The sequence below is a fragment of the Saccopteryx leptura genome, chromosome 1 (assembly GCF_036850995.1).
Source record: "Saccopteryx leptura isolate mSacLep1 chromosome 1, mSacLep1_pri_phased_curated, whole genome shotgun sequence".
In the NCBI taxonomy this organism is placed as follows: Eukaryota; Metazoa; Chordata; class Mammalia; order Chiroptera; family Emballonuridae; genus Saccopteryx; species Saccopteryx leptura.
Window position 1 is genome coordinate 174,959,956 of NC_089503.1, and position 11,470 is coordinate 174,971,425.

General features: G+C 49.0%; 1 protein-coding gene across 1 annotated transcript in view; it reads left to right on the forward strand.

Annotated features, from left to right (window-relative positions):
* CAPN2 (calpain 2) overlaps positions 1-10,728 on the forward strand; it is a 47,264-nt gene extending 36,536 nt beyond the window's left edge. The window contains exons 14-21 of the mRNA XM_066380862.1: positions 787-852; positions 1,859-1,916; positions 4,814-4,878; positions 5,834-5,902; positions 6,389-6,467; positions 7,317-7,433; positions 7,662-7,720; positions 9,794-10,728. Of these exons, the coding sequence (XP_066236959.1) occupies positions 787-852; positions 1,859-1,916; positions 4,814-4,878; positions 5,834-5,902; positions 6,389-6,467; positions 7,317-7,433; positions 7,662-7,720; positions 9,794-9,817 (537 nt within the window). The 3' untranslated portion in view covers positions 9,818-10,728. The remainder of the gene's footprint in view (positions 1-786; positions 853-1,858; positions 1,917-4,813; positions 4,879-5,833; positions 5,903-6,388; positions 6,468-7,316; positions 7,434-7,661; positions 7,721-9,793) is intronic.
* Positions 10,729-11,470: the final 742 nt, after the last annotated feature.

Consider the following 11,470-nt stretch of genomic DNA (forward strand, 5'->3'; position numbering starts at 1 on the left):
CAGCCTGCGCTGGGCAGCCTCAGGGCGAGTGAGCCTGTGTGCACGTGGGGTATTGGGTAGGACAGGCCACAGGTGCTGTGCTGATTGGTATAAATATCTCTCCACCCCCCTCTCTGGGCATCAGTTTTCTCTATAAAATCAAAGTGCTGGGTGCCCAGATTTCTGAGGTCACCCAGGCATTGTGACTCAGTAATCAATCCTGAAGGGCTGTGACAGACACGACTCAGGAATCTCAGGCAGGGCTCAGTCACAGCAAGTCCAAAGTCGAGGGAGGCAAACCCCACAAACAGAGGAGGGAACTCTTACCACTGTCCCAGAACCCAAAGGGCCTTGGGCCTTGCTGACGCCCCAGCTGCTGAAGCCCCGTGCTTGTCCTGTGTCCTTCTCAAGAGACTGCATGGTTTCAAAGGTCCTCATGGGCTGTGCTCACCAGCCACTGTCAAAATCCTTCCAGAACATTCCAGCCAGTCTTCTGCTTCTGAATCCCCATTAGAGATCATGGAAGGCCATGTTGGTTGAATGTTAGAGAAGCCACATATGTGAGAAATTAGAGAACTCCTTCCCACGTAATTTATCTTCCCTCTCATGGACTTGAACCAGGAAAAAGAAATATTTATGAAGTCTGTACACTTTCCTTTCCCTCAATCCCAGAAACCTGACTGTTCAGGCCCACAAGTGAGGTGGAGAAGGGGGCTGTGATGGGCGGGGGCTGCCCCAGGGAAGGGCAGAACCCTGCCTGTCACCCGCTTCTGATCTGTGGTCTGTCACTTGTGTCTCACCTCCCAGATCGATGTCAGCGAGGACGACATTGATGCTGGTTTCAAGAAGCTGTTTGCCCAGCTGGCCGGGGAGGTAGGTGCTCCCAGATCTCTCTGTAACGCGCCCTGGTTGATACGAAGGGAGAGATGGTTTTGTCCTCAAGGGGATTTCAGTTTAAAGGGGAGAGAAAACAGACTGAACAGAAGCCAAGAGAAATCGCAAATGGGACTCTGGCCCACGTCCTCCCCAAGTCTCCTGCCCGTCATGGACCCTTCCGTTTTCATGGTCAGCTCTGGCTCTGCTCCTCCTGCCTTAGGATTCTTGGCCTCACCCTATTTCTTTCTGTTCCATTCAACCTTAAACATGAAACTCAACCCAGTCCTTGATTTCCACAATACTTGGGGAAATGGAAGGGTTTTAAATTTTGAGAATGCAAGCAACTTAAAACACAGTATTAGACTTCCCTGTTCTTTAAAAAAAAGAAAAAGAAAGATCTCTCAGCCATTTAGGCCTCAGTTGGCTACAAAGTTATTACGCCTACCTTGCTCTTAAACTATGGGGCTCCTCCCACAGTTATACAATGTATAGGAATGATACAATGTACTGGAGTGAATAGAGACCCGGGGACAACTTCTGAGAAGCCCTGGTGTAAGGGGCCACAGAGAAAGTATTGGGCCCGTTGTTAGGACAGCTGGTTCTAACCAGCCCTGCAGAAAGCCAGATCTGACTTTTGAAGGATGAGGAAAGCATGCTGGTGGGAGGGATGGTGTGAGAGAACTAAGCCAAGACCACAAACGTGGGGAGAGTGGAGAATTTATTCTTTATATTCTCTCCTGCAAAGTCCTGTTGGATGAATTCTAGCTGGTGTGCATTATACATGAAGACACTGTGTCTAGACCACAGGGTCTGGGGACAGCAGCAGCGTCTCCTGGGGGCTTTGCATTTGTTAGAAATGCATATGCACAGACCCCCCCCCCCCAACCAGACTTGCTGAGTGCATGGCACACAGAGCTTGGCCAGAGCGGGCATCCAGTACACAACAGCTCCGTGCACCATGCGACCTAGGGGCTGATATGATGCTCTGGTTGCATGTCCACAGGATGCAGAGATCTCTGCCTTTGAGTTGCAGACAATCCTGAGAAGAGTTCTCGCCAAGCGTAAGTACCCTCTCCTTGCAAATCCCTCATCCTGCTCCTTCCCCTGCAGCCGGGAGGGAACATGGGAGTCCTTCCCTTGCCACATCTCAGCTGCTGTGGCTGAACCATCTAGCCCTCCTCCCCTGTGAATGTCACCCACCACTGCCACCGCCACCACCAAAGAATTGGATGAAAGAAGTTCTATGTGATGTGCGTTTCAAAAGACTAGAAGTTCCCGAAGTCTAGACGTCAAAGTCACATCCAGGTTTCCATTGCGTACTAGCTCTGTGATCTAAGCCAAGTCATAGAACCTTCCTGACTTTGTTTCCTTACCTGCAGGATAGTCATGTTACTACTTCCCTCTTAAGGATGGCTGGGCCTTTTATGAGCTAACATGTAGAACTGCCTAGCACAAAGCCTGTACCCCAGAAATGGTGGCTATTATGATGAGTAATGGTAAGAAAAGGTTGAGTCACCCCAGAAGATGAGAGCCGGGAAGCATCCCCACGTCCCTGTGTGCCCTGGCTGTACTTAGTAGGAAATCCTTAAGAGGGTGATGACACCTATCTCTCAATAGCCAAAATGGACAAAGAAACAGACCATTGTATACTCAAACCAAGGGAATGACATTAAAAAGCTTCATCTCCCAAATCTGTGTTTAAATGAGCCTAATCTGACCCACTCCTCACCGGGAGAAATGTCACTTCAATTGAGCCAACGGACCAGGCAAGTGACGTCACAGCTCCAAAAATGACAGCTCTGGGCCCAGACAGTGGGGCTCCCACAGAGAATGAACAAAACTGGGCAGAGAGAAGAGAAGTCGCTGGAGAGCCGTGCTTCTCATGGCCTTTCAGCGTGGAATCATTTCTAAAGCAGAAGATAGCAGAGGATTGATTGCTCGTCTCTTGCTGTTAAAGACCACAAGGGGGAGACACACACACACGTGTGTATGTATAATATATATATTATGCACGCTCACATACTCACGTACACACTTACATGTACACATGCATACATACATGCGTACACACACTCATGCCCACACACACACACACGACAGATATATTTTTTCCCCTCAGACTGTCAGAAGAGCTGCCTCTGATGGATGGCAGTTCACCAAGCAGGGTTTGTACAAGGTCAGAAGTTACAAGCCTGGCTCAGAAACAAATCGGTATGCTGTCCTGTCCTGATATCAGCCCTGCGGCCATCTCTAGAAGTCCCAGACTTCACAGGCGGCCTCCGGACTAACCCCAGGAGACAGAGCAAGTCCTCTTGGGGCTGAAAGGGGTCCAGGACCAGCGAGGTCTCCCGGACCAGCGGGCATGGCCCCTGCATACCTCTCAGGTGCCATAGATAACTGGGTAACTGGTTCCTGCCCTGCAGGCACCAAATGGCTGTTAGCGCTCCTATAAGGCACAGAGCTCCCGCCAAGGCATTGGCATGGCCAGCCCCGGGCAGGGCTTCTCCTGAGCAGGCCCTCCCTGGCCCTTGCCCTCCCTCCTCCAATCTGGGGTGCAAACAAGAGGTGGCGTTTGCCCCTGAGGCTGCCAGGCACAAGTGAGGTCACAGGGGTCTTCAGCTGTGTGACTGGCAGAGCCCGAGCTGACTGAAGCCTCACTGTTTCCCCGTTGATGGAGGGTGGGGGTGGGCAGACTTGGATTCAGCTGCTCTCTGCTACCTCCGTGCTTGAGCTTGGTGCCCTCCCCCCTGCTGCCTGGCGATGCCTGCCTGCCCACGGGCCCCACACACAGCCTCCTGCCTATACCCGAGAAGGAGTCGGGCCCCAGACTGGCAGCTTTGACACGGGTCAGGTTATAACCTCTACAAGCACATGCTAAAAAGGGTGGGCTTCTCCCGAAGTCTATGGGAGGCAGACTCACATTGTGACAAGGATCTTACCACAACCTGCTGGACACCAATGAGACAGGACTCACTTGGGAGAGAACAGTGTCTCCGGTCATCAGGTGTCTCACCCAGCGGGGACACAACTCCATCAGTGCCTGCAGTCAGTTGAAGGGAGCCTCTTCTGCTGGGTCCTAGCCTCGATGGACTCACCTGCCCCCACTTTTCATTTCCCTGCCTGATAACCACAGGTGATTTTGCACCCAAGAGCACTTAAAGACAGTCATTTATCACCCTTTTACTTACAGCTAGTGCTCGACTTAAGACCACAATTGGTTCTGACAGACCGGTTGTAACATGATTTGGTCGTAAGTTGAGTAGGCTATATGTATAGTACTGTGAAATGATGTTATAAAAATCTTTAAGTCATATTTTATCATAATTTTCTTTCATTATTGTTATATATCATAATTTTCTTTGTTCATTTTATGCCATTTGTATCATCTCTACACCATTTTGTTTCTTATTTTTACATTCATCAGGTTTAAGTAAAACACTGCATTACCGGTACAACTGGTTTAATATTTGCAAAGACAATTTCCTCTTGGTAGACATCTTGGGAGGGGTCTGATGAAAAATATCCAAGACACAAAACACAAATTGCTGTACCGAGTCTGGGATAACAGTTGAAATGGTGCACGCAGAGATGGTAGTGCTGCCGGATGCTGGTCTGCACTGTCATAGGCCCAGCTGGGCAATGCTTGCACTGCCAGATGCGGAGCAGTCATGGCTAGTGATTGTGGTCGTAAAGTCGAATGGTTGTAAGTTGCATAGGTCGTAAGTCGATCAATATTTGTATTTTGAAAGCACTTAAGAAAGCCCTGTTCATCCACGATGAGTGTGACACCACTGCACTGTCCCAACACCGTAGCCAGTAGCTAGATATGGCTCTTTAAAATAATTTAAGTGGCTACCATATCAAAAGGTGCAGACATTACCCTGCCATCATCGTAGAAAGTGCTTTTGTATAGTGCGGCTCTGGAAGTCTTTCCTGTGACACTTCCCTTGTCTCCTAGGCCAAGACATCAAGTCAGATGGCTTCAGCATTGAGACCTGCAAAATCATGGTTGACATGCTGGACGTATCCTTTAACTTGCTCCAGCGAACACGGGCCGGGGGTGGGAACTTCACCCTGCCGAGGTTCAGACACACTGCCCTCCAGAAAGTCCAGGGCTGACCTCCCTTCCTAGGGAACATGTGTCGCTTCAGATGAGAGAGAGCCACATGGCACACGCCCTGGTTACCTGCATGGGCTTGGAGGGCAGCTCAGCCCGCGATCTTGGGGCTGGAGCAGGAAATTCTGACAGCAAGCCCACCATTCTCTGCCCTAAGCAGCTTGGATTTGTTCCCTGGGTGACAGTTTCCACTGCTTCCTGTAGGACAATACAGTTGACCCTCCTACATAGTCGAAAATCCTTGTATACTTTTGACTATCCCAAAATTTAACTACAAATGGCCTACTGTTGACCGGAAGCCTTAGTGATAATATAAACAGTTGATTAACATATTTTGTCTGTTATATGTGTTCTAGACTATATTCTTACAGAAAGGTAAGCTAGAGAAAATGTTATTAAGAAAATCATATAAGAGAAAATACATATATAGTATTGTACGTATTTATTGAAAACATTCCACATATAAATGAACCTACACAATTCAAATCCATGTTGGTCAAAGGTCAACTGCATTCCCTAAACTACGGTTTTCTGATACGAATCTGTTTCCTCTGGCCAAGAAAAGGCCTCTTAGAAATGCACCCAATGATACTCCACAAATTGGCAAGCCACTAGGGGTCACCTGAAGCCCTCTCTCTGCGTGTCATCCGGCAGTTCCTTTTTAGCAGGATCTGGGTCCCCACGGCACGCAGGGTCTCTGGGAGCAGGAGGGCTCTATCTGGCCCTCCCGCCCACCTTTAGCGGAGGGCCCTGCTGCGGGCGTTCCCCTGCGGCTACCAGAACATCCCGTGGCAAGGACCGGCCAGCGGCACTGCGCCTGCGCTAGCTCAGACCGCGGGAGCTTTCCTTGACCAAAGGCAGTCCGACGGGAGCGGGAAGCTGGGCCTGAAGGAGTTCTACATTCTCTGGACAAAGATTCAGAAGTACCAAGTAAGACCCAGGAGGGCCCGACGGCACGGGCGGGGATCAGTGTCCAGGGTCCGATGCAGCAGCTCTTTGGGAGGGGGAGGAGCACTTACAGGGGTGGGCCTTCATCACCATGGCGCTCAGAGTGAAGACAGAGAACAAGACAAGAGACTTGGCAAGTTAAGCAATCTGCTCCTTGCCTTCATCGTATGGACCAGAATTGGAGTCATTTGAACAGCTTGAGTGTAAACATACATAAGACAATAACATGGGCCCACGGTAGCTGCCTAGTTGATGTGATGGGCAGACTTACAAACCAGCTCACACAGAGAGGCCAAGTACTATATCAACTATTGAAGGTGATTAGCTATATGGTGATTCTTCCAAGGCTAAACCAGAAACACGGGGCTGGAAAGATTCCATCCCAGCTCGGCAGAAGGCCACAGAGGTAGCCCACCACCTGCCTTGCTTTGGAGTCATAGGTTCTCATAACTATTTCACATGTTCCAGAAAATTTACCGGGAAATCGATGTGGACAGGTCTGGTACCATGAACTCCTATGAGATGAGGAAAGCACTAGAAGAAGCAGGTAAGGCTTTGCCACCGTGTTCTCTTCTGTCTTACTTATAGAGTGTGTGACACACACAATAAGATACAGAGTGCAGCAAGCAGGTGCTGGTTCAGGAAAAACACGTCCTCTTCATTCACTATTGGCTGTGGCAAAGACCCCAAATGACTGGCTCCAATAAGATATCTTTTTCTCACTGAACAATCCAAGTTCAAGAAGTTCAAGTCTGGGATGGTGTCTTCTGCTGCCAGACCCAGCTTCTTCTGTCACGTTGTGTCACCAGCCCTTAGAATGTCGTCCTTGTCCAGGGGACCTAGGACGGGTTGATGAAGGAGCAGGGACAAAGGGGCTCCTTACCTTTAAGGGCACACGTCACTCTGCGCACGTGCCACTGCTAGAGCTGAGTCACAGGCCTCCAATGGCTGCAAGGGGTGCTGGGAGATGCAGCCTTGATTCTAGGCAGCCCACATCCATCAAAAATTCTATTACTATGGAAAAAGAAAGAAATAATATTAGTTGTCCATGAACAGTTTATACATCCAAGAAGGATCTAGTCTCCAAGATGATGCAAGGAAAACAAGGAGAACACGGGTGGTTTGTCACCTGCAGTGGTGAGACCACAGAAATGGGAACAGACAGGACAAGTCTTCCATGTTGGCCAGTAAGGAGCCAGGCAGGGTGAAGGGGGACAGTTTGGAAACAATGGCAAAAGGCCCTGGCTTTACAAAATAAATCAGCCTCACAGGAGAGCAGCCAAGGGACAAAAGCAGTCTATATCTGTCATTTAAACTGCCACAGTGGTTACCTGTGACCCGAGCTCCAGGGTAGTCTCACCCTTAGCAACTGGTTTGCCTGTTCATTTGTCTTCAGGCTTCAAGCTGCCTTGCCAACTCCACCAGGTCATCGTGGCTCGCTTTGCGGATGATGATCTCATCATCGATTTCGATAATTTTGTTCGGTGTCTGGTTCGACTGGAAACACTCTTCAGTAAGTGGCTGTCTGGGGAAGACCTCTCGGTCCTCTTGGTTGCAGGAACCAGAGGCATGCCTGTCCGGTTGAAAATGGGGATCCTTCCTCTTTAATTTGGGGAGGCGGGGAGGGAAGAAATAATTGCTTGTGCCATTTAATGAACCAGCCACCCGACAGGGGGATGAGATAATGTGACCCCTGCAGCAGCTCACTCATTTGTGACATCCTGCTCTTCTTCCTCCACAGGGATATTTAAGCAGCTGGACACCGAAAACACTGGAACGATAGTGCTCGACCTTATCTCTGTAAGTCAGCAGCTCACACCGCCCTCACTCCTGCGGGGACAGGGAGGAAGAGGGCTGCTACTTGGGTGACAGAGACCTGTGGGTTTACTGACATCCTCTGAAACTCTTTTGGTCTATTGGGGATAGGCCCATCGATGGTTCTAAGATCCCATGACGTGTTTTTATGTGGAGTCTTTTCCCAGCTGAGTCCGAGAAAACATTCCTGGTCTCCCCTCCCAGGAGCTCGGCTGAGTATAGCACAGGGTTAAGATATGAAGACAGTGGCCGCCGACCCCCTTAGAAACACACACTGCTAATTACCAAACACAGGAGATGCTGTGCACAGAAGGAAACCCCTGGGGTGAAATGCAAGTGGGTTTGGGGAAGATCTGGCATTCTTTCAAACAGGTCTTCTTTAAAAAGCTTCTGAGAAAATTGCTTTCCTCTCTTTCTTCCCCCTTTGAAATAAAACTAACAATAGTAAAGAAGCTCGCCTTATGGGGCTCACATATCTGGAAGCCCAGCAGTGCCCACTTCTGAAATGCTTTTTAATCCAAATTACATTGGATGCCAGTTCCACAGTTCCACAAAAAGGAAAGTGGAGAATGTTCTCTTGTCATCCTGCTGATAGAAAGTTCTCCCACATCAAAGAAAGGAGCGAGCTAGGGGAACCCTTTCATTATCCGCCTGCTTCGGACTGCGCTTCCTCTGTCCTCGGGGAACTGCGCTTGGAGCAGCAGCACGGGCGACAAAGGGCTGGGCCAGGTGGCAGTGCTGGGGCGGGCGGGGGGGGGGGGTGTGTGATAAAGTCCCCACTTCCCAGAGAGGAGCCAAGTGGTAAGAAGGCAACACTTTCTCTTGAATTTTAACTCAAGAGAAAGTCAGTATCTATTATTTAAGTTAAGTGCCTCTAGCCAATTGGAAATATACTTTAACTGGTTACAAGTAACAGGAACTTGCTTGATACTGTGTAGCCTAGGAGTAAAGGCAATACAATTGTGACATAAGCGTGCCATCTGGTAAGTTCTGGAAACTCTAGCCCCTTTATCATCCTTGTGGGAAATCCTATTCCTCCCCAGCTCCCACCAGTCTGTGATGGCTGGCCACCTCCGTCCACCCTCCCATTGCCTCGGACAAACATCTTACCCACTGACCTTCCCTCCTATTCTGAGCCTCCCCTTTCACAGGTCCCTAGCGATCCCACACTTGAGTCTTTGCTAAGGACGAACAACGTCCAGCAGTCCCTCTCAGTCTGCAGTGATTTTCAACCTTGGCTGCAGGTGACATCACCTGGCCAACTTTGCCAAAGTCCTGCTGTCCAGGCCAACCCAATCCAAATCGGACTTGAAGCTCCCAGATTACTCCAGGGAAGAACCAAGGTTGGAAACCACTAGCTTAAGGGATACCCATACCCCAAACTAACTTCTGATGAGATGAATCAGAGAATGAGGATGATAAAGTGTGAGTTTCACATCTCACGCATCTCAGTCAACCCCAAATGCAAGTCATGACCACCTGATTCCAGTAACAGCTTTTCACTAACCTGGAAAAACCTAGACTCTAGAAATCAGGTAGAGGCCCTGGCTGGTTGGCTCAGTGGTAGAGCATTGGCCTGGTGTGCAGGAGTCCCGGGTTCGATTCCCAGCCAGGGCACACAGGAGAAGCACCCATCTGCTTATCCACCCCTCCCCCCCCCTCCTTTCTATCTCTCTCTTCCCCTCCCACAGCCAAGGCTCCATTGGAGCAAAGTTAGCCCGGGCGCTGAGGATGGCTCTGTGGCCTCTGCCTCAGGCACTAGAATAGCTCTGGTTGCAACGGAGCAGTGGCCCAGATGGGCAGAGCATCACCCCCTGGTGGGCATGCCAGTGGATCCCGGTCAGGCACATACAGGAATCTGTCTCTCTGCCTCCCCACTTCTCACTTTAGAAAAATACAAAAAATAATAATAATAATAATAGAAATCAGGTAGAAAAAATGAGTTAGCACAATTATGTCTTAACCCTTGCTCAGCTTTTCAGGTTCAATAGTCCTTCAAAATAAGCCTTTAATTTTAAAAATAGTCACTGACCTGATTTATTTTTTCCTTCCTCCCAGTGGCTCTGTTTTTCAGTACTTTGAAGTTATAACTAATCTGCCTGAAGACTTCTCCTGAAAGAAAATCGTCCACGGACTAAGCTTACACAGAGAAACATTTTATATGGACCTTGATTATGGGAACATTTACTCAAACCAATGGTTGTAGCTGAAAATTTGAAATAGTAAAATATTTGCATATCATTAGACTAAATGCCACTTAACCCTCAAGGAGCTCAAAGGAAGCTTTGAATCTATAAATAGTATACACTTTTTACTTTACACAGGGTCCTATTTAGAACAATATTAAATTAGGAAGAAAAAAAAACACAGGGAGGTATTTAACAGCTGAGCAAACATTCGGCTAATCTCGAAGGACACAAGGTCCCTGCTGGGAATGTTAAAAGCAACTTCAAGTTGAAAGATGCAGCTGTGGCAATTACGACAGCACAGCTCCGGGCTCACATTTTTTCTTGAATAAAATTGAAAACAGGGTCATGAAGTAGTCTTGTCAAGGCATCTGAAGGAGTCAGGTGAGCATGCTCACCTATCACCCGGGTTCAACAAGAGACAGGCTTTCTAGACTACTGATTGGTTAACAGTAAATCTGAAATCGGGGTCCTTGCATATGTCTGGCCTTATGCACCAAGCGTTATGAACACTGAAGGGCTCCTCTCGGTCAGCAGAACCAGTGCTCAGGAGCCAGGCATCCAGTTTGCAAACCAGCTGTGATGAAGACACAACAAGCCATTTGTCACCTGCCTCTTCCTCGCCGAACGTGGCCACCTCCAGCGCTTGTACATGGAGTTGGGGGGACATGGTGCAGGAGTTCCTATAAAAACAACAGCTTGTTCCTTGGCTTTACCTTGGGAGTATACTAACATTATAGAAATACTGCCTTGTTGCCTTATCTTCTGCCTACAGTACTGTTCAATAAAGGAGTCCCCTGCCACCTGCGTGGCGTGCCGTCCTTCCTGGAGGGGCCCTGGCCGGGCACCCCCGTGGCAGCCTGTTTCCTCTCTAACAAGGCACCTCTGAATTCCCATACTGAGAGGAAAAGGCGTCTGGCTCACCATTTCAATGTGCATGTTTATAAAAAAACAATTCAGGAGCTCTGATAATTGACCTTAGAATGGGTGTAGTGCTAACTTCCACTGCTTCTGTCTCTCTTAAGGAGGTACAGGCATTTTATCTGCTTTGCCTGCCCTTTAAACCTGACTTTGGTTGGCTCCCCCTGGTGGGAGCTGAGGAGGCACGTAGATACATCACCGGGCATCCTGGAGGAATGACAGGAAATAGGAAGGCTGTAATGTGACTTGCAATAGGGAAATACTAGCTCCTATCCAGGGAAAGATGGGAAGATGGGCAGCCCAAATTCAACTCGTGAGCTCAGTTCTTCCTTTCTGCCACGTGGTGTTTGAGGGCCCAGGAGACCGTGGATAGGAATGAAGTGATGACTATGAATGCGACCATGAACATGTGGTAATCCCCGGGGGATGTGACTTCCTCCCATTCAGCAGCAGTGTGAGGACAGTTAGACGTTCGCAGTGGACAAAGGAAGTGCAGCCAGGGGACCAGGGAGTGGAGGACAGTGACCAAAGTGGTTGGAAAAAATTAGACAAGATTGTCACAAAGAAATATGCCCCAATGTTAACAGTGGTCTCTCCCCTGATGCCTTCAGAACTTTTCCTGTACTTT